This window comes from Diabrotica undecimpunctata, chromosome 5 (assembly GCF_040954645.1).
Source record: "Diabrotica undecimpunctata isolate CICGRU chromosome 5, icDiaUnde3, whole genome shotgun sequence".
Taxonomy (NCBI): domain Eukaryota; kingdom Metazoa; phylum Arthropoda; class Insecta; order Coleoptera; family Chrysomelidae; genus Diabrotica; species Diabrotica undecimpunctata.
Genome location: NC_092807.1, coordinates 136,708,603 through 136,733,030, shown reverse-complemented (window position 1 = coordinate 136,733,030; position 24,428 = coordinate 136,708,603). Strand labels below are relative to the sequence as shown.

Sequence of the window (24,428 nt, the reverse complement as noted above, 5' to 3'; positions counted from 1 at the left end):
CAAATGTTTTGGTTAGTTTGAAAAATGCTCCCGTTACATCAGTCGATGTTGAACGAAGTTTTTCCATATATAAATATATGTACTCAGACAGAAGCCACAAGTTTTTGTTAAAAAATTTTGAACACCACTTGGTCATTTATTGTTACCATAATTCTAAATAAGTTTATTCATACTTAAAAATGATGTAGTTACTTAAAATAAATGTAAATCTTAATGAATAGTAGGAAATATTTAGTTATGTACACTTTTTTTTTTTAAATAAAATTGTTACCATTTTACGATTTTTTTATTTATTTGTATGCATATTTTTTAAAATATTTGCATATTTTCGGGTAAACACGTGCATATTTATGCGCATATTTTCTACATTTTTATTTGCATATTTGCCGAAGTCTACAAATGTAAAATAAAAAAGTTCACATAATTTCAACTATGACTAAATGACACTTTTTTATGATTTTTCTCAAAACTACTCAATGTGCACGTGAACGGTTATTGCACCAAGTCCTTCAATGTATGTAAAAATGTAAGTTTGATTATCTACATTAACGACATACTTAGTAATTTTGCAGTGGGATTTCATACTATATATTGAATATTTCCCGCTTACTTTTTTCTCAAGCTATGCCAAAACATCATATTACGATAACTTAAAATATTTTGTTTTATTGCATATTCATTATAAAAGTATATTCGAATTACAAGATAGATTAATTAATATTCTTTTCCTGTTGATGAGTTTTGCTTAGTAGTAATAATAACAACAAATATTGTAAATAAATAAAATAATAACATAAAATAATTAAAATAATATTTGAAACTAAAAATTAAAACTTACTGAACTTATCGTTTAATTTATCAATTCGATATAATTTTATCAGACAATTTAGATAAATACTATTTCTTAACATTTACATGAATTTCCTGTAACCAATTCAAAACTGACATAAGTACATATCAAGTCACATATTACATTCACATAATAGATAGATAACCGTTGTTAAATAACCTTCGGTTCCTATCTCTAGTCTGTATTCAACGTTCCAACTCATTTGTGTTATGTTCCCTCCACAATGTCACGTGGTCTCCTACTCTACAGCCAGTTTTGTTCTTGAGTAAAATCGATTCGGTCACAATTATTACACTGTGTTTATCTGATTTTCCTTTGTATTTTCCTTAATATTATTCAGCAATGAATACAACTTTGGTATTTATAGCATCAGTCTCGTTTCGGAGCCAGTTAGAAAAGCATCGTCCATTGAAATTGACTTAACCTATAAATTTGAAATATGAATAACGCGGTTAGTTATCAGGAAGATAGTGTGCCGGATTTGAGCGAAGATCTCGAAAATTGGATGTCGCGATTGCCGCACGAACTTCGACAAACTCCAATTATTTATTTGGCTATTCCAGGTTGGTATTATTGCTTAGCGTTTAGTTGTGATTTGTGATATATGTCAGATTCAAAAGACAGATTTAAATATAAAATACCTGCTCCTAAGAAGATTCCGAAAAACTATAATGTTTTAACTAATTTTAATTATCAATGCCTACTTATGAATATGTGCTTTTTATTTGTTATTAATATTGAGTGAAATATGTGAATATTTTATATAAAATTGTTGTACAAATTTAAGTTTTATATACATATTTTATAGTTAGGTGGAAATAGCCAGGATCACTTAAATACCCTCTTCTTTCTTGCAGTGTCCTATCCTCATTGGACTTTGGCAATCTCTCTAGCCCATAAAACCTTATTCATGGCTTGCCTAAAAATTCAAACCAAGTTTTTTTGGTCCACTGTCTCAAGTTCTTAACCCTTAAGTACTAACACATTCAATTAATTACGTTTAAACCTTTAAAAAGAAACTACAACGTTAAAGGGGTTTTAGGGTATTATAATGGTCAATGGACCCCCAAATATGAAAAATCCGTAGAGTGCTGCCATTTAAGATTCATGCGTTTTTAAGAAAAAGATGAATTTGTCCCTATGTACTAGGATGCATTTGAGTGAATTCTATGCAGTATTCGTACATATATATTTCAAATTCATGTCATTTTTCAAAGTTCCAAATACAAACATATCAAATCAATCGAACAATATTTTACCATATATTATCAGATTTTCAAACTTGATTAAGTTTCGCCACAATGTCATGTTTACTGATGAAACTCAAGTCATCTACTTCTGAGCAAACAAACCTGTGCCCTTGACCTCTATATGCACGCATAAATTTTACTGAAATAGAGTTTTTCCTCAGTTTAACCACTTCAGCCGGAAAATTCTTCTTTGCTTTTTCTTTTGAAACTGTCACAAGAAGAAAGTCATCTAACTTAATTTGTTTCAGTAGTTCTTCCAAGCCAAACTTTTTGAGTAGATTATCTTCAAGTTCGCAGTCACGTTAATCGACGTAGACTGAGTGCTGCCTCCAGATTCCTGACATAAATCGCTCTCAATTGGACCTCAGAATCAGATGAATCAAATACTTTTCTATTAACATAATTTCCAACTTTAAGAGCACATTTTTTCAAAGTTTGTTTTCGTTCTTTCATTTTTAAACTCTCTTCACGTTTTTCTTTCTTCTTTTTTAGCTCATATTTGAATGACGTTGACGTCATAGTTTGCGAGTGTATCTTTCTGGCGTTATTTGGTACTGCTTCAGAAAAATCACGTACCAGGGTAACATCTTGAAACGTCACCGCTTGTAAACCATGAGATGGTGACATTGCAACTACTTTCTCAGATTTTAGAAATTCTACATTCCCTCTTAAAGGCCTTCTTGAGAGGTACAAATAAAACGACATGGAAGAGCTAAAGGCGATGAGATGAATAGGTAGGCAGCGACAGCATCGTTATGAAGTTCTCTTTGCAATACTCATAAGCACTGAATAAAAAGTTCCTCATTAGTCAGCCGTTTTTGGGATATTTGTAAAGAGATCCAGGTGGTCCACTCCCTTCCAGAAGTGGTGTCTTGCATACATAAAAGTATGGGGAACATGTGTAGCGTTGAATGCACAAATAACTGTAGTAGTTTGTCCCCTTTCACCAGATGTTACAGATACTATTCTCTTTTACCCTTTTGATGCTAAAATTTTGTTTCAAATTTTTCGTCCATATTATTAATGTTGTTGGGTGTAGATTTAAATTTTTCCATCTCGTTTTCAAGGTTTTCGATAAATGTTTTTACCTCGGTCTTTTTAAAGCCTTTTATTCAGTTAAGACTAGTTGCTGCAGGTTTCCGCACTAAAATGGATGGATTTCTTTTTAAAAATCCAGCTAGCCAATTTTTACCAGCTACCCTGCATGTTGTGGTAAATCTGTGGTGAATCTTAAGTTTTTTTGCAAGAACAAATGCAACTTTTCTGAATTGTAGAGGTGTCAACCTATAGTACATCTTCGCCGAGGTCTTCTAGTATTTCACTATACTGGCTTCTTGTTCAGAGGTGAAGACAGCTTTTTTTCCTAGACGTGGACCACACGTTATAGGTTTAAGACTCTTTTAAAGGGTACTCAAAGTAAAAGCATTATCCTTCGAAGTTGTTCTAATAGAATTTTCATTTTAAACCGCGTTAACAGCTATTAATAGCTGGTGTGTAGGTCTGCTTACGCGCAGGGTATACCAGTCAAAGACTGCCAATACCCTATTGCAAGTCAGCCATATTTGCATTAGATTATTTTGGAAAGTTGTATTTTTTTAAAAAAAGTTTCAATATAAATTTACATAAGTTTTGAAACCTTACCTTTAATGTGCTTAAGGCCGCAATTAAAACACTGTTCACAACTATATGATTGCGCTTAGTTGCATGCAAAGTACTTGGACAAACGACAACTATGTGGGAGGGAAATTCAAATAAACCAAGTAAATATTCCAGTGACTGCCTTTACCAGCTGATCAGCATTCTCCCGTTCTCCCCTATATGCCTTACCAAATAAAAAAGAAAAGTTATATATTCTAGGAGTATCGATAACAAAGATATAGTTAGTTACTTGCAACAATTTGTATATACCTAAATGTACCAGGAAAGAATACTCCAGTCACAGTCGTCAGAGACAAAAATGTTACTAAACGTTCGACTACTGATTGACCTAAAGAAGGAGTTTGACAGAGTAAGACTCAAAGATGTTATGCATCTTCTGTATAATAGAGAAGTTCCCCTAAATATTATAAAAACTATCAAAAATATTTACCAAAACTACAAAATGGAAGTCAGAATAGATGGACAACTTACAGAACCTATAGAAATAGGCAGCGGAATAAGACAAGAGAATTCATTGAGCCCCAATTTGATCATGGATAAAATCATCAAAAGCGTTAACAAAGGAAGAGGATACAGAATGGGAAACAAAGAAATCAAAATACTCTGTTATGCAGACGACGCAATATTGATAGCCCAAGTTGAAGATAGTCTGCAGACTGGTCCACAGATTTAACATAAGAGCAAAAGAATTTAATATGGAAAATGGAAATAAATTGGCAAGATACCTTAATAAAACTGTATGGTAAAATAGACATTAACGAGATGAAATCAAGAATTTATAAATCCACTGTAAGACCAATAATGACATATGCCTCAGAAACAAGACCCGATACAGCCACAACTTAAAGCTACTAGAAATGGCTGAGATGAAAGTACTGAGAAGAATTACAGGAAATACGCTGAGAGATCGAAAGAGAAGTGAAGACATTAGAAGAAAAGGTAACGTACAGTGTATAAATGAATGGACACCAAATAGAAAAAAAGAATGGAATAACCACATAAGCGGAGTGGAGGAGACCCGTGTCGTAAAAATAGCAAGAGATAAGTCACCAATCGGCAGAAGAAGTATCGGACGATCGCGCAAAAGATGGAGTTACAAAGAAGAAACATCGAATGTATATTAGCACGTTTTCTGTAGAATGAACTGTTCTCTCAGAAACGCTTGAAGCGACCGAATGTGTTACGCGTGAGAAATCATTTTTTAAATAAAATTCTTATCAACTTGACCGTAATAATTCGATAGCTTTTAATCAGAGTGTCCTATCGACAAAATTAAAATGGATATTATGAATGCAGCTTTCGTTCACAATTTTTGCATTTTGCCATAAATAGCAAAAATCGTTAAAAATAGAAAATTTTTAAGAACCGTATTCTGCTTAAATTGAGTCCTAGAGTCTTCGTCATATAATGTACCATTGCATATACCTAAAACTGCGTAGAAAAGAGTTATAGAACAGTTTTTGCGAAAAATTGCCCAAAAATGGTGTGAATCTCAGATACTGTAAATCCTAAAGACGTCTACGAAATGTCATTTTGAAGAGAAAGAACAAAAAATTTTTTCTGCTAAGCAATCTGTATACCTTTACCCCCGTGGAAAAAAATTATGAGGCAAAAAAGATAAATAAAAGATAATCGCGTGACAAAAAAGTGACATTTTGATAGGAAATTTAATTTTAAACAATTTTTCTAAAAAGGTATATGTACGAAAACTGTATAGCATTCGCCCAAATGCAGCCTAATACATAGGGACAAATTCATCCATCTCTCAAAAACGCTTGACTTTAAATGGTAGCACTCCGCGGTTTTTTCATATTTGGGGATCCGTTGATCATATGAAAAAATTAAACTCCTTTAACGTTGTAGTTCTTTTCTAAAGAACAATATCAATAGCCTACTAGCAGATACTACTGATGTTTAGGAAGTAGATGGAAGGATGTCGGAAATATTTTGAATTAAGATTGAAGTGTGACAGCAACAGTTTTTAACCTTACACTGTGAAAAGTCATAAGATAACTTCGGAATAACCTAAGTGGCATATTCTTTAATAGACTAGTGGATAAGAGCTTATTTATGTGATTGCATAGCGACTATAAGGAAGCAAGGTCTTGGAGAAAAATTATAGTTATATAAGGTTGAATGCTCGAATAAATGAACTATAATCAAATGAAAGGCAGATATCGAGCACAGTTTATTAATTAAATATTGCCCAAGTACTTTCGCTTCTAGAGCCTCTTCAGGTTTATTTCGGTAAATTTGGCCTGTCCAACCTATTGAGAATGTCATAAACATAATAACTATACAATTACCACTACACGACACAAGGACAAACAGTTTAAAAATTTTAAAATGGCGAAGCTATATATTGGTTGGCATCAGGAGAGAGAATCATTCATTATCTCCACGCCCAATGATTGTTTAGTCCCCCCTTTTTAAACCCCCATAAGCAAATAATATTGCTACAAATTTACGTCAAGAATTGGAAGACAGAATTTAACGTCACTTTAATAACATCATAGCTGATTCCCAACATCTTAGAAGATAAATGGATTCTTTAGAAAAAAGGATAGACTTGTGTATTCGTGAAAACGGGGGACATTTTGAACACTTACTCTAAAAGAATTTATTTTATGTTCTTGGTCTTTATTTTAATTTTTTTTCTGGTGATTTTTTTTATTAATAACTTTATCATCACTTTATACCACCATTAGTTATTACTTCATAATATTCAAATCAAAATATTCAGTAAACGGTACATAGTATAAAAGTTTTACCAAGAGTACCTTTTTGGTGTAAAATTGTATAATGTTTAAATTCATTTAAAATTTGGTTAATAATTATATCCTTATAAAAGTTATGTTGAATATTACATGGTACGAACCTGGTAACAAGCGCCCTATTTGAGAGTCAGATATAAAAACAAATTCATGGGATGTATCAGCTTTCAAAAAAAATATATTCGTATGAAATTGCATTATATACATATATATATATACTACTTTGACATTTTGTAATAACAATGGACACGTTACTTTCTTGTTCTGAAAGCAGTTTTCAGACAAAAGAAACAACAAAATCTAAGCGCACAGAAAAATTTACGGTACTTCGGTAACACTTTCCATCTTACAAAGTTGAACTATATATATATATATATATATATATATATATATATATATATATATATATATATGTATATATAAGTATATATATATATATGTATATATAAGTATATATATATATATATATATATATATATATTTCAAATTATTTTCGACCGTACCACAGAATGCCCACTCTCAGATGCCGCCTTTGAAGTTTGTCAGCACGCGAACGCCATGTTTTAGACGGGAAGATAGACTCAAATTGAGAAATTTGTAATCTATTCTTCAACTGAAAGTACAAATAAAATAGTGCATAATATGTCTGTAGTTGCCGTCAATAAATTAAACCGGGTTAATTTGTCTATGCACACCAGATAAAATGTCACTGAACAGCACTGGTTCCGACTAAAACATGGCTAATTCCATCTGCGCGAACGAGATGCGCGTACTTATTTTTTCAAGAAGAGGGGGCATTCTGATTGTTTATTATTCTGTGGCCGTACTGTTTTAAATATTGATTTATAGTATCAGCAATCGGTCGGTAGAAAATAAAACACTATTTGTTCTATGTCTTAATATTTCTTCACGATTTTGTGACTTCTTGAGGAGAAAACTAAATTTATTAGAATAATTATTATATGTAAACAAAATTAATATTTCAATACTTACAACTGTAAGAGTAAAAATTTAAATTTTTGTAACATACATCAAAGTCAACAGTGGCTTAAACAACCACCACAACCAAAGTGACCACCACTTGAAGACAGGACATAACTTTGACTTTAATAATGTAAAAATCTTGGAATAAGTTGATAATTATAAAAATCGACTTTTCCTTGATATGGTACACATTAATAAAACTCCTGAATCTATAAATTATAAGACAGACACCAACCGTTTAAGTAATATCTACTGCAACATACTAAACAATAATATGATATGATAGATCTTAACCTTTAAAAACAAACTCAGTAATCCTTTAGTAACTCTACCTACAAATTTTATTCCATTTCTAAATATCAGTATTACAATAACTGACTACGTACCATCAATTACATTTTATAGATCAATTTACCATGTTCCTGATTTTTTCGCAATTCTCTACTAATAATTCCATCTTTCCACTTTATAATATCGATAATACTATCATAATAATTGTTTATTTTAACTTATTCACTAAAAAATGTAAAATGGGAATTCACTCTATAAAATATTGCGGTTACCATAACTCCTAAATAAATTTAAATCAAACAAATATGACGTCGTGTATCTAGATATGTTAAAAAAATTTAAATTTTTCCTCTTTTATAGTTGTAAGTATTGAACTTACATATAATAATTATTATTCTAATAAATTTACAGTTTTCTCCTGAAGAAGTCACAAAATCGTGATGAAATATTGACACATAGAACAAATAGAGTTATATATTATTATATATATTATTATTATATATATATATATATATATATATATATATATATAAATATATATATATATATATATATAGGGCATTTTGGATATTTGGCTTTATATATTGGAATGGATATAGACTCCATTCGTGTTAAGTCTATAAAATTAAGTATAACTTATTACTCGTGACATTTTCACAATATTCTAAACATCCATTTTTCTTAGTGTTTCATATTTTCTCTTTTCAAGTCAGAATTGTTTTAACTGTGGCTAGCTCTTCTATTTCTGCTTTTATTCTCAGATGTTTTATCTGTAAACCTCTCGCTTTAGCTGCATCAGTTAAAGGACATATTTAGTATATTTGAACTAACCGTGCTCTTTTTAAAAAATGTGCTCTCTAAAAAAATTTATTTGTTCTTATATAATATAATAATAAGAGTCAACTTAACCTTTACTAAATATCAACTCTCAAGATCTCTCGATTTTCTTATTGTTAATGACCTTGTTATTACGTTATTTACGTTGTTTGTTATTGTTTTAAGAATATCAAAAACGTTCTACTTCTATTGTTTGGTGTAACAGTAATTAACCCAAATGATTCATGTTACATACTTAATTGATACTAAATTACATTATAATTATTTATAAATTTATTATACGTTACTACTCGTATGACGGAAAAATTGTAGTGATCCAAATTTATTTATTGCGTAATCCATTTACTATTTGTGTGTAGGAAGATGTAATGTAAAATATGCGAACTTCGTCATCAATTTAAATTTTTATTATTTAAGATGCAAGAAATAAATTAAATTACATACATTAAATAATTCTACAATGAAAAGATGGGCACAAAAATTTTGTGCACTGGTTTCTTGGGGCATGTTTAATTTAAATAATATTTTGTATGGGTAGTGAGAGGTACATTTTACATTTTACCATCCATATCAACAGATTACATTACAATATTACATTATTCCTCAAGACACAACATACGAGCCTTAACAACTAAATGTTCGGACAAACGAAAATTTATCGAAAACGTTCGTCTTCACATCCTTGCTTATTGAAATCAAGAACGAGATCAACAATACATTAAGGTCTATCATATATATTAATAATAAAATATTGCAATGGCTTGGTTTCTAAAAATTTGAATTGCAGTGTTGCCGGAAAAATAAACGAAAATATTGCATAATATAGTGGCAATTAACACGTTGAGTTCCAGATGAGACCAACGTGGTCTCGTCCATTTCTGGGACGTAATTGCTGTGTGCCAATGTGGACTCATATGCAGCATCGAAACATTTCGTTATATGAAGCAGCGTTTATCTCGTTGCATTCATTTAAATCAATGGGATCTTGAAACGTATGGCCTGACGGTCCAGTTGCTATATTTGGACTTTATATACGAGACCGTTGTGGCACCCTACAGCAATATGACTTTTTTTTTGTTTTAAATAAAAATCGTAATTTTTAAAGGTTTCTATAATTTAAATTTATTTATTTACCTACAAAGAAGTACATGTACATAAAAATAAAACTTCACTCTACATGAAAACTTAAAATAAAGGGAACACGGTCTTATACTTTATAAGGACTTTATTTTATATTTTCGTTGCGTTATGCTCTACAAAAAAACAAGATATGCAGTAATGTTTTTTACAATTAGAGCACTTCAGTGAACTTTGTGGGGTTTTTCTTAAGACCTCCTTGGAACCCGATTATTCAGATATCTTCGTATAACAAATAACGCAACGTCTTCTATTAGCTCGGCCAACATCTTCCAGTATATGTGAGGCTTCCTCGGACTCGTCATTATTTGGCGTAAAATCTTCACCTTCTCGCAATAGTCCCTTTACAACTTCCTCTTTAAATTTAGTAATTGACATATTGACATTGGCTATTTCTTGATGAGCAATATAAGTATTTAAAAGACAGGTTTCCGTTATGAGTTCCAATGCCAGCTGTCTGTACCATTTTAAGCTTCGCCTTAAGAAAGTATTATAGGCTTTCACTTAATCTGATAGATCAATAAATGCCTAACATTTATTATAATCTATAATTATTTTTGGCTTTAAAATGTCTTGTCTTCTTTTCTTCACTGGAACCATCTCAGTCGTGTGCTTAGTACTTAGACACAGAACATCGCGTTTATCGCGCCATTTTTGTACCATAATTCCTTCCTTACATTCAGCAGCAACCATTTCATCATTTTTAAGTTTTTTTTTGGCTAACATCTTTTGGGTTGAATTTTCAGTTTACACGTAATGTTCCTAAAAGATGGGTATTTCGCTTTAATAATTTAGTTGCTAACATGCAAGAGGTATACCAATTATCCGTGTAAAGTGTGCGTCCTTTGTCTAAGAGATTGTCCATTAGATCCATGACAATTTTGGATGGAACTGACATTTGCTCTTTTTTGGATTTACCACAATATATACTAAAGTTACAGGTACAACCCTTTTCAAGGCATGACTTGAACAACTTAATGCCAAACTTATGTCGTTTATTTTTGATATACTGTAAAAACTTTAGCCGTCCTCTAAACTTAACTAACGTTTCATCGATACATATATTTTTGAAGGTATAATAGAGCTCTGAAATGTAATTCTCAATTTTTCTAATAGGGGCATTGAAACCTGTTGCGAGGCATAACTTTGCAGATATTATTACTTTATATTTTGTCTCGAGAACTTGTAGTAAATACTTTAATATATTCCTAATAAATATATAAGCTAACTATAGTTGAGATATAAAAACTACGTCTTATTGTAGAAGATAGAGAGCCGTAATAAAGAAAATTGCGATTGCGTGCTAAACTCCAAGTTCTCTGAAAATATCAAAAAAATTCTTATCGTAGTTTCTACAAGTAAAGCTGTAATTACGGTCAATCTTTAGAATACGAACCACTACGAGCGATTCACTAATTTGGGTTATGACTTAATAGTATTGATTATTTTACATTACAACGACCTAGGTTACTAGTTAATTTATGAATACATAAAAGTATTATTAGTGTTTGAACAACGCCAACTAAAATTTTTAATGATTAATGAATTTAACGAACCATATATTTTTAACCCTTACTTTTTCATAACTTTGTGTCGATGCTCTAGATATTTTTATTTGTTGAAGAATATACTATATAAGAGTAAAAAACAGTAAAATTAGACAAGCGATGAATAAAATGAAATCCAATAAATCACCAGGAGACGATGGAATTGTGATCGAGGCTGTTAAGAATGGCGATGAACTTCTAATGAGGAATATAAAAGATCTCTTTAATCTATGTTTGACAAAGAAATCCATACCATCTGAATGGAATAGAGCCAAAACAATTTATCTGCACAAAAAAGGAGAAAAAACTAATCTAGAAAATTACCGAATAATCAGTCTGTCAAACCATCTTTATAAACTTTTCACGAGAGTAATCACCACAAGATTAGATAAGAAATTAGACCTATATCAAAATAAAGAACAAGCTGGATTCAGAGCAAACTTTGAAACCAATGATCACCTCCAAACAAAAAAACAACTCATCGAAAAATCTATAGAATATTACAAGCCCTTAGTTTTAACATTTGTAGATTTCCACAAAGCATTCGACTCAGTAGAACTCGACAGTGTTATAGTATAGAAGCACTAAACGAGAGCCGCATTGATAGCCGATATTCGAGGCTAATATGTAATATATATCAAAATGCGACAAGCTCGATACAACTACACGCTAACAGCAACCAAATAAAAATCCAAAGAGGTATCCGACAAGGTGATACGTTGTCACCTAAACTTTTCATATCGGCTCTAGAAAAGCGATCAAAACCCTCGAATGGTATATATAGTCCTGATTGCAGACGATTTGGGACAAATAAAGAAAATGTTGGAAGAACTTAGTACAGCCTGTCATAAAATAAGTTTAAAAATGAATATAACAAAAACAAAATATATGACGAACTTAGTAAACACCTTGAAATACAAAATGAAGAAATAGAACTGGTAGACAAATATGAAGAAAAAATTTTTCGACCAATGCGTAATACCGGTGATGACCTATGGTGCAGAAACATCGCTCACAAAGAAAAACGCAGAAAAACTACAGGATATTAGAAACCAAGATCTACGAGCTAAGACCAAAGTCATAGACGTCAATGAAAGAAGCTGTAACTTAAAATGGAAATGGGCTGGACACGTTGCCAGAATGCAGGACGGAAGATGGACTCGCAAACTAGTTGAATGGAGACCAAGAGCCAATACACGTAGCAGAGGAAGGCTACCAACACGATGGCAAGACGACTTACGAAAGACAAGAAAGACAAGAAACTGGATACAGCAAGCACAAGATAGAACACTTTGGAGACAAACAGGGGAGACCTATGTCCAGCAGTGGATGAGAGAGGCTGATGATGATGAAACTATATATATATATATATATATATATATATATATATATATATATATATATATATATATATATATATATATATATAAGCGGGGATCCTACAGCTTCTGGCGCTTCCCGCATTTCGATCGCCATCTTTTTCTATCTCTCCAGGTGTCTTCATCAATGGCTCTGTCTTTCATGGTTTCCATAACACCTTGTATCCAAGACTTGGCTGGTCTTCCTCGTTTCCTTCTATTACTTGGATTGTATTCCATAGCTCTTTTTGGCCATCTGTTGTTGTCCATCCTCTGTACGTGTCCATACCATATTAACTGTCTAGTTTCTATTCTTTTAGAAGTTGTATGTACTCTATCTGTTTTTCTTCTAATTTCAGAATTAGGTATACGTTCTACTCTTGATATACGGCAAGCTCTTCTTAGGTAGTCCATTTCAACCGTGTCAACTTTTTTCTTTCCTTTTACTGTCATTTGCCAACATTCTGCTCCATATGTAAGAATGGGCTCTACAATTACTTTGTAGATAGTCATTTTAGTTTTCATAGTAGCTTTGTTGGACCAAAGTATCGAATTCAGAATTTGAACACTCTTTCTGCCTTGTTGCACTCTATAGTCTATATCTCGTTCCGTTGTTCCTTTACTGCAGATAATACTTCCCAAATATTTGTATTCGTAGCACCTTTTCATTTGTCTAATTTCCAAATCCGGGTCTTTGTCTTCACTGCCTATTCGCATATATTCTGTTTTAGACATATTCATAGTCATCCCCCATTTTTCGTATTCATCTTTGAGCTTTCTAAGCATCTTGATCATCTGCAAAGAACAGCGTTGTCAGATAATGGTTGTTAAGCTTCAACCCCATTTTCGCACATTTTTGTCTCCACTGGGGCAGTGCTTCTTGGATATATATATGAAACTATATAAGAAACAAAAGAGTCTATATATAATATATAGAAGAAAGTTTGGTCAAGTAAAAGTCTACTTTGGAAAGATAACTTATAAAGCATTAATTAAATATTAAGACTGAACAGAACAGCAGAAAATATAAAAACAACTAAGTAGCTCTAATTATTACTAAATTTAAATAAAAAAATGTTTCCACTTAGTACTCACAAATCGCTTACTATAAAATGATGTTCTGTAGGACTTACGTAATTCACTTAAACTTGAGGAGTGACTACTCAATTCGTCACTGCACAACTTTCTTGGTTATTTCATCAGTTAGTAACACTTCTTGCATTTTTCATATACTTTAATCTCTGTATTTTGTTTACAGCCCAATTCGAGCCCTGGCCTCCCTCATCAAACCTCTTCATCCGTTAGGGTCTATAGCCATTTTTCTTTACGATTAACTACAAACGAGATTTCTGGCGTCCTCATCTACATCTTCCTACCATCGCGCTCTTGATCTTCCAATATGTGGCTTCTCCTGCACTATGGTATTCAACAGTTTTAAAAAAAAAAAACTGTTTTCTTCCGTCCTAAATAAATGACCTGCCCATTGAAGATACTGTAGGTGGACATACTAAGAGAACTATGCTTTTTATGTATATTATATATATATATATATATATATATATATATATATATATATATATATATATATATAAATATATATAGATATATATATATATACATATATATATATATATATATATATATATATATATATATATATATATATATATATATGTATGTATATGTATATACATTGCATATGCAGCCTTCGTTCCTCCATGTGAATCCCCCTGCACTAGGTAAGTGGACTTCTTCAGTAACCTTCTCCAAAGATTAATTAAGAAGATACATACAATATAATGACAACGTTGACGATGAGAACATATACGTGTCTCGGGAGAAGGAACGGTTAATAATTTCTAAAAAAAATTTTTAACAAAGTAATTTGAAACTAAAAAAGATACGAAATAAAAAAAAATTAACAAAGTAATTTGAAACTAAAAAAGATATGAATATAAATTTTGGAAATTTTATATCTATACCTTTTTAATAAACTTTAAAATGTATTTTTGTTCTTTTATTTTAGGTTCGCATGACAGTTTTACATCGGAAATTACATCAGATTCGGAACTGGCCCCAGACGCTGAGGATGCAATAAAGAAATTAAGTTTTTTAGGACCCATATTAAAAGCTTTTATGGTCAAATGGTCTCGAACGCAAACATATATGGCGAAAGACCAACTAATTAGGGGTATAAGATATTTCGATCTGAGAATCGGAACTCGACAAGGTACACAAGACCTTTTTATTGTTCATGGATTATACTCTGTTACTGTGCAGACCTGCTTAGATGAAATTAGTAGTTTTTTGGATACTCATGCACAAGAAGTAAGTGTATTATTATTAATAACTATTTTATTACATGTCAATATCCAGTCGTGACGTACAGTACCTCAAATGATAGGATTTAATCAGTAATATACAATGAGACAGAAAAATAAAATACAGCAGAATGTTAAAAAGACCTTAGTTATAAATCTTCGTTTCCATAAGTACAATCGTGACATACAGTACCTTAAATTATAGAATTTAACTAATAGAATACAATGACATATAAAAATCAAATTAAGTAGCATGTCAAAAGGACCTTAGTTATGTATCTTTGGTTCTATTACTCCAATCGTGACGTACAGTACCTCAAATAATAGGCACTTACAAGTAAAGTAACTGTATTCCCTGTCAGTATGTAGGTCGACAAACATAATTTTTTAGAATTTATGGTTTTTTGCAATTATCTTGGTCAATTATTTATGTATTTTAATTTGAAAACTCTCAAAATAAAAAACTTTTTATGGTCTAAATCTTTAATTGAAATCATTTTTTTTTAGAATGTACTGGAAACGTGTTATAGTCAAAAAATTATCTTTTTTTTTGCTTTTTAAGATTAAAAAAAAAACAGAGCAAAATCAGCTGTACGTCTTCATGCATTTTTCATAAGCTACCCCTTATATACCATTTAGAATTTAAATATTTATATAAAATGTTTCACCTTTTTTTTCTATCTTGATTAGGGTATATGGCCAACACACTTAATTAAGCTACTATTATTGGTCGTGATTTTGGTAAAATTTAAGTTTTTAATTCATTAATGTTTAACGTTTCGATTTCCACTTTGAAAATCGTTTTCAAAAAAGGTTTATCGTTTAAAGTTAATCATTTCTTGGCGATGCTAAATTACTGCAACGTGAAAAGAGTTCAAAATGATAATAGGATATATATATATATATATATATATATATATATATATATATATATTCGTCGTGCTGGAGAAAATCTAACCAACACTCTTTCTCTCTCTCTCTTTCTCGCCACACCACTTCCGCCTCGCTCTCACTGCATTGTTCATTACACATTATACTATAAAGAACAAGATAAGTTAAAACGCTCATGTTCTTGCATCTCTTTCGAACACCTGTGATGTAAACCAGAGACAACTTTGATGGCGCTCAGTTGAATGCTCTATCTGTGTTCATATTGCCGTGTTAATATATTACAGTTATGATTGTAAAATCACATTCATAATCACAATGTATCACTTTAAAATTATAGCTAAATTGGAAAACATTAAATGCCAAATTTACGCGATTAATAGAAGAATACGTGGTTTGAAAATATATTAGTCGAAAAAATGATTAGGTTTTTGCGGATACGCTACATAATGAAATTGTTTTCTTGACTCTGTTTTTTTTTTATTAAATGGGCTAATAATTAATTCGAATCCAGTTTTGAGTTAGTTACTAATACTGAAAAACTAGATTTAAATATTGCTGTCAAAGGTGCTCTATGCCAAAAGGTTAAATTTGCTACTAATTTATTTTCACACACAGTTTCTCGAGCTATTTCTAGAGTAGTAATCTTAGGTTTGTATAAAAATCATAACAACTGGTTTGACTGTTCTGAGGTCTTCAAAACTGTTAATGATTGGTTTGATATTTTTAACTCCAGAGTGCCACATAGTGACTCCAGAAATTATATAAAAGCATATGGGTTGGCTTTGATGAAACAAAATGAAATTTGACATAACATGGAAAAGGCATTTATTCAAAATTAAAGAAAAACTGTAATTAAAGTCTTTTCGTACAATTTTTTAAAAGTTATCTTTTACACGAACTTCCTGATAATAATAAACACAACAAAAAAAGGATTATCTTATTTGGTGCAGTCGTTCTGAAGTGATGCCCGTACAAACATTTCGGCAATTCATTTTTAATAATATAGATATGTAACCTTTATTTCTAATAAATTCCACAGGGTGTTGCAAAATAAAATGAAATAACACAACTTTATTTTTACACCTTGTATATGAGAAAAACGTCATTTCTGAGAAACAATTTGTAAAGTAATTCCTTAGAAATAGATCTAAAATGAGAAATAAAAATCATCGAAATTTAATTAATGGTTTTGAAGAAAAATAGCTCCAAATTTATGGTATATTTTTAACGTAGTGTGTTAAGTTTGGAGAGGTTAGTTTATATGTCATTAATTTAACATTTACATTTTGTATTATTTTATTATTTTATCTGGAAATACCTTTTTTAATATACTTTCATAATATTTAGTTAATAAAGAGAAACTCTTCTTAAAAACACGCAATAAAGTATTTACAAAAAATGTCGGCTTTTTTGTATAATAATCTTTTGTTCAGTTTATGAGAGATTAATTAGAAAAGAATCCGTGAGATTATATACAAGTAAAAACTTCGTGAAGCTCTGGTTTTAAGGGTTAATATAGAATTTCAGTAAATATTTTTTGTGATTTTCACGAAACTAAGAAGAATTTTAGCTCTTGTTCATTTAGTATAAACGGATTATGTATACAGTAAGGAAGTTCTACTCGCCTGTAAAATATTTTAGGTAATATTTTAGTTATGATTTTAGAAAAAAAGTATTTTTAGAACAAGTTCTACATGGTCTAAAACCTAAGATTAATTATAAATTTTTTTTCTTTTGTATACAAGATTTGTCAATTAACATGAATTTAATTAAATAGTATTTTTATTTGTCAAATGCCATCCTAAAACTCAAATACAATAAAGCCCCAGGAATCGAAGAAATCTGTTCAGAAATGCATAAAAAAAGTGGTGATAAACTTTTTGCAGCAATCCATAAACTAATAGTACTTATATGGCAGAATGAATTGGTACCATGAGAGTGGCTAAAGGGAATAATATGTCCATTGCATAAAAGGGATGATCAACTGGAGTGTAATAACTATAGAGGCATTACTGTTAGCATCTGCGTATAAAATCTTAGGCAATGTATTGTTTGAAAGACTTAAAATTTTACAAAGGGTATTGTTGGTCAATATCAATGCAGATTTACTGCTAGAAAGTCAACTACACATCAAATTCAAGCACATAGGCAGATTCTAAAAGTCACTAGAATATAACATAGATACACCATCTCTTCGTCGACTTCAAAGCAGCCTATTACAGTGCGAAAAGGAATGCAATGATAGACTTTGAGATCCCATTTAAGTTAGTTAAGTTGACAGAACTAACAATACAAAACGTAAGCTCATGCGTTACAATTGAAGGAGAAAACTCTATGTTTTGTGACATTAATAATGGTCTAAGACAGGGGGAGGCGCTGGCTTGCCTCCTCTTTAATATTGCCTTGGAAAAGGCAATGACACAATTAAATATTAGAATGACTGGAGCTATTTTTAATAGATCGACGCAAGTTCTCGCACTCACTGACGATATAGTTATAGTGGGCAGAAGTATGAGAGACATGGTGCAGTGTTTTACAAGGTTTGCGAACGCGGCAAGTAAATTAGGACTTGTGATAAACGAGGAAAAAACCAAATATATGTTGTATTTTAAAACCCTCGAAATATTCAACAGATAATTCAAATTATCAACCATACTTATGAGCAAGTCAAAGAATTCCCATATCTTGGATCGCTAGTAAATGTAACAAATACGACAAGCGACGAAATAAAAAGACGCGTAGCAATAGCAAACAGAACTGTTCACGGTCTTCGAAAACGTTTAAAAATAAAAATATAAAACGTGCAGTAAAGCCTAATATATAGAAGACCTTAATAAGACCGTTTTTGATATGGGGCTGAAACGTGAACATTATCTCAAAATGATGAAAGACTTCTTGGTATTTTTACATTTTCGTAATCGTTCGTGTAAAACCCATCGTTACCCTTCATCTCAGAGTTGGAGAAAGTAAAATATTTTTCATCGTCCTTCACGATCAACTTGTTGACGAAATGCACTCGCCTTAACGCGCGGCAACATCTCGGAATTCTCTCTAATTGATCCTCTGTGTATTTTGGAGCTTTCGTTCTTTTCCGGTAGATAATATTATTACTCGATAGGGTCCTGTATACTGTAGTCTTTCCAACATGAAATCTTCTGGTTAGTTTTCGCTGTGAGACCCCAATTTTGTTCTTAGCTGCTTCAATCAGTCTTGCCTCTCTTATATGGTTCAAAATCCGCGGTCGGCCACTTTTACGCAAGTTAACACATGGTAACCCTTCTTCACAGTCTCAGATTGTGCGATAAATTGTCGATTTGCTTATGTTTTGATCTCGATAAATATTAACAATATCTCGTTTCGACATTCGCCCAACCATATTATAAACACCTCGACGAATATCAATTTTATAAGACATTTTGCAGAGCACAAACCAAAATATTCTGCTTTGTTTATTAAATGTCAATAACTGATGACATTTCAATTCCATGGCTTTCTTTGTTAAATGCATTTTGCTTCTCAATCAGACCAGGTGAAACTTTTCCCAAAACTTCAGGACCATACGTTAGTTGTTGACATTACTTTATTCTTTAACATTTTATGTTTCAGGTAGTTATTTTGGACTTCCAACATTTTTATGGATTTACTCAAAGTGATCATGATAGACTGATGCAAATGGTTAACAAAACATTTGGTGCTAAACTTTTGCCTTTTACACAACATATGAATTATGTGTCTCTAGAATACATGACAACACAATATCGGTATCAGGTAAGTTAAATAATAACTAGGTAAACAAAAATAAACTCATGGTATTGTACAAATAAAAAATTACAAGTTTTATCTTGCATCGTGCGTGCAATATCGTTTTTGTAATTTTAAAGAAAATTTTGTGTTTTTGTTTAATACTTGGGTAACTTTAAGGTATATTTGGTCATTTAAACATTATTATTGGTCATTGTCATTTTTAATTTGTATCTTAGTAAAACGGATACGTCAAGAACCAAGGGACCATTTGGGAATTCAAGATGGAAATAATATTTTATCACTTTCTTTTGTTAACTTAATAAACATATTTTGGTTTATAAGACTTCCTATTATTACGTAAGTGTAAACGATTGTAATTTTATACTCGCTGATATTCATTCTTCTTCGAAATAAGTGGAATTAATTTAGGTGAGGGTGACGCTCATACGAGTGCAACTACGACAATAAAAGACGCGTAAAACAGCGGGTTAAATTACTTAGGTAACCTTTTTGACACAATTTTAGTTTCGATTGAAAAATAACTAATTAGTTGAGTTGTTTTTTACGTATCTGTACTCAAATTTTTTTCAGACTCAGGACTACTGGAAATATAATCGAATCAAGGTTACGAGTATTTGCGGTATAAAATTCTTAATTGCAAAAATAAATAATATTCTTCAAGTAAAACCTATTTACGAGTGGAAATTACCTGTTGATTTTATTTATATTCTATTTATGCTCAAATTGTCACTGTGATTTGTAATTTTAATGTATTAGAAAAATTTTATGTGCCGTTAATATCAGTTCGACAATACTATTTCAGTCGTGACATAAGCTTGTTGGACTCATCTTGGACACGTATCTCATACATATCAATTTTACATCATTTATACTCACTGCGTACATCATATTCGTGTCGGATATACAGCAGTATGTTCCTTCTTTTTTAAGAACGCAAGTGACGGCAAAGAAAAATAATCTGCAATCACAAAAGGACATTTTAATTTGATTTTTCCACAACTTGTTCATAATCGATTTACTATATTTGATATTACAGTTTTATAGTAGTACATTACATCGATTTGTATGTAGGAATGTTAACATATAAATTAGAAATATCAATTCTTGTCCCAATTTTGTACAAGAAATAATAAAAACAAAATAACTAACCTGACAAACTTTGAATACAATACAATATAAAATTCAAATTTACTGTCTCATAATTCATAATTCGATTTGGAACTACATAGCTGGACAGTTTTTATGATAGAAGAGTACAAAAATTACAAAAATGTCTTTATAAAGGACTGTTCAAAACAGAAAAAAAATATATAAATATCGATTACCTACGAGTTTAAAAAAAATATAAAAGTCGGTACCATCTTGTCTTAGATTTGTACAAGAATTTATAAAAATAGTATTTCCATTTATAAAAATAGTATGTCCGACAAACTTCAAATATTATAAAACATAAAATTATATTGAGCTTTGTCAGAAAAATGGTGCTGTTTAAAATTTGCAAACGAAATATATACCTTTTACTTCACTCTCTTTCTCTATCTCTCTCTCTCCCTTTCTCTATTTCTCCTTTCTCTCTTTCTTTTCCTATCTATCTCCCTATCTTTCCTATCTATCTCCCTGAATCAGTCGTTTCTTTCTTGGGTTCGGGATATTCTCAATGCGCTTTTGGCTGCTAATTTCAGAGCTTCCTTGCAGTTGTTCCACATTTCCGTGCTTGACTGGTCGACTGCCCAGGTCTGTTCTAGGGTTTCTTTGTAACTGGAACTGTAACTGGCCCAGGTGTGTTCTCTTTATTTTCATTTTTTAGCATATGTAAATTATATTTTACTTGTCTAGTGCCCCTTTCTTTCTTGGCATTGGAAATGCTTTGTCGTAACTTGGCCCCTACCATGAAGTGGTTTGAGTCAATATTTGCGCCTCTGTAACTTCTGACGTCCATTAGGTTTATAAAGTGCCTTCTGTCAATTATAACACACTTAATTTGATTTGTGTTTTATCCATTTGGTGATATCCAAGTTGCTTTATGGATATTCTTATGATTAAAACATGTACTTCCCACAATTAAATCTTTGATGGCTGCCATACTAATAAGCCTTAAACCATTGTCATTAGTAACGTCGTGAAGGCTGTGTTTACCAATATAATCTTGGTAGCATATCTCTATTCTATATCGTTTCTATCGATTCTAATATCGTTTTTTGGCAGAGTTATCATATGCTCTTTTGAGGTCTTCGTAGAACAGATCTATAATTTCTTCGTCTTTTGCCTCGTTTGGCGCATGCACGTTGATCAGGCATATGTTAAAAAATTTTACTTTTATTCGAAGGATGTATAACCGACGATTTATGGATTTAAAACCAATAATAAAATTTTTGATTTTCTTTGATAGTAGGAACGCGGTTCCGAACTCATGTCGGTTCGGGTTGCAGCTGTAATATATATCATGTTCTTTTTTCTGCATAATGCCGGTTCCTGTTTATCTCATCTCTTGAATGGCTGCAATGTAGAATAGCTATATTTTAGGAGTTGATCTTGCAGCAGCTTCAGTCCCGCTGTCCTATACAGCGTTCTTACATTCCAAGTACTGATCTTTAAATCATTGTCCTTAGTTCGGTGCATGGGTCGTCGTCTTGAATGCAGTCCGGCTTTTATATCTCGAGATTTCTTAAGAATAGGTTTTTATGGGATGAGGGAGTTAGCCTCATGCCCAACCCCCTTTTCGGAGGACCATTTCTCCCTTCCTCGTCAGCTCTGACCCCACCTTCCACTGGCGTTAGTTACCCAGTCTCCAGTAGGGTTGCTTAGGTTTACCGGGGTTCACCCGTGTGATCCGGATTACACTTCTCCAAGGTGAGAAAAGAAATTGAGTAGAAGAGGCTAGAGGTGTTATCTGGAAACAACACCTTATGATGCGCATCACTATCGCATCGCTATGCACATCATTTAATCCCCACTATATTTTATTAAACGACAAAAATAAAGGACGCAAATCTGGGCATGTGTATATGTCAAAATAAAGGTGATTTTATTACAAGACGATCTCTTCAATAACTCTCTATTTACAAACATAACGTTTACTTGTCACCGTTAGATGTCACTGCTAACTTGTATGTTTTAACAATTTGTTACTTGATTATAAGATGGCTTATAATTTGACAAAGACCTTATGAGTATTAAAGAATAATACTTTTTGTTGTGTCTAATAATATCTATCTACATCTTATAAATATTAAACTATTTTAAATAAATTACGTACGTTTTAGGTCATATGCGTCTACAGATCCGATGCAGCTCGATTCGGACAGCCTTTATTGTGGCCTTCTCGTACTTTCCCAAATCCTTGGCCGAATACAATCTCCAAGAGATATCTTTTTGAATATTTACACAATGGTCTTAAAAATAGACCTATAGATACTGCTTATATTACGCAATGTATTTTAACTCCGCCTGGATGGTTCATTTTTAAACATTTATATTGTAAGTATTTTTCTGAATAATAAGCCTATATAGATGTAATAATTTGGCCTTGTTCCTTACACTAGCCAGACAAGTTGTTGAGTTTTTAGTTTAGTTTCCGTTCTGTTTACCAGAGCCCAGTTTGAGTAATTTGCCACACTATCTTTCTCATCACCAGAGAAAGAGATCTCAAAGGTTCTCCTGTGGATTTATGTGTTTCATGTAGATACAAAAATTTTACATAATGTAATCTTTGTTTTAGGTTCCCTAAAAAAAACGTGTGGAATAAAATTTGAAGAACCTAGATCGAACTGGATTGAAAATCAAACGCCTGGTGCAAATGGTCTTAATATTATTATAGCTGATTTTATTGAACTTACGGACTGTAGATATGTAAAAGAGGTTATAAATCTTAATCAAAAGCTTATTTTAAACAGTAAAAAATATTAAGCTTTAATAGACTTTTAATGATTACTTTGAATACCAAACTGAAATGTGTTGCATTTTTAAACTGCATATAAAAATATAACTCAAACCTAAATGTAACCTAAGACGTCAGATCTGTTCAGATTCAATGACAAAATATGATTCAATTGCATGACAATGTGGATTTTGGTGAAATTACAGCATATTAAATAAAAGCATTTGTATGGCAGAAAAAGGTTTAAAACTTAGTAGAACAATTTGTTGTTTTTTGGGTTTATAGGAAAGCATCCTTAGATAGAGAAAAAAATTACCACCATTGGCGCATTTCTCTTGATAACTGCCGCAGACGTAAAATAACAGTCTAGTTAAAGCAATTTTAGACTTTGACTCATAAACGTGAAAAAATGTATCTTTATAAAACACTAGCCATGAAAGCCTAGGTTTGTTTTAAAATGAAATAAATATAAACAAAATGATAACTTTAGGTGCTGAAATTATTTTGAACAGTAATAGTTGTAAGTATCTAATATCAATGCAACAGATCAATAAGGAAATAGATGAAAATGTGTGCGATAGAAGCAGAAAATGAATCTTGGGATATAATAGAGTAAAGTGTTGTTAAGTATACGTATCAACAGTATCTAGGGATATGTCGAGAAAGTTTAAATATTCTCTGTAAAAATTCAAGTTTTTATGTATTGTTTTTAAATATTTGCTAATGATTTATATGTAAAAAGAACTCAAATAAAAGTTTAATGACATTTAAAAAAAAGTATTTCTGCAATTCCCCAAATTAAAATTAAAAACCAGTAGTTTTTGAATGAAAGATTTATGCATATCTCATGCATATTTAACTTGATTCAGGTCTGGAAAATATACAGA

The 24,428-nt window shown here is 31.4% G+C and overlaps 1 protein-coding gene across 1 annotated transcript; it reads left to right on the top strand.

The window, feature by feature from the left end:
- Positions 1-1,029: 1,029 nt before the first annotated feature.
- LOC140441842 (PI-PLC X domain-containing protein 3-like) lies at positions 1,030-24,316 on the top strand. The gene is made up of 5 exons (XM_072532788.1): positions 1,030-1,413; positions 14,714-15,015; positions 19,506-19,667; positions 22,928-23,141; positions 23,383-24,316. Exons 1-5 carry the CDS (start codon positions 1,290-1,292, stop codon positions 23,568-23,570), a joined length of 990 nt encoding a protein of 329 aa, XP_072388889.1. The 5' UTR covers positions 1,030-1,289; the 3' UTR covers positions 23,571-24,316.
- The last annotated feature ends 112 nt before the right edge of the window (positions 24,317-24,428 follow it).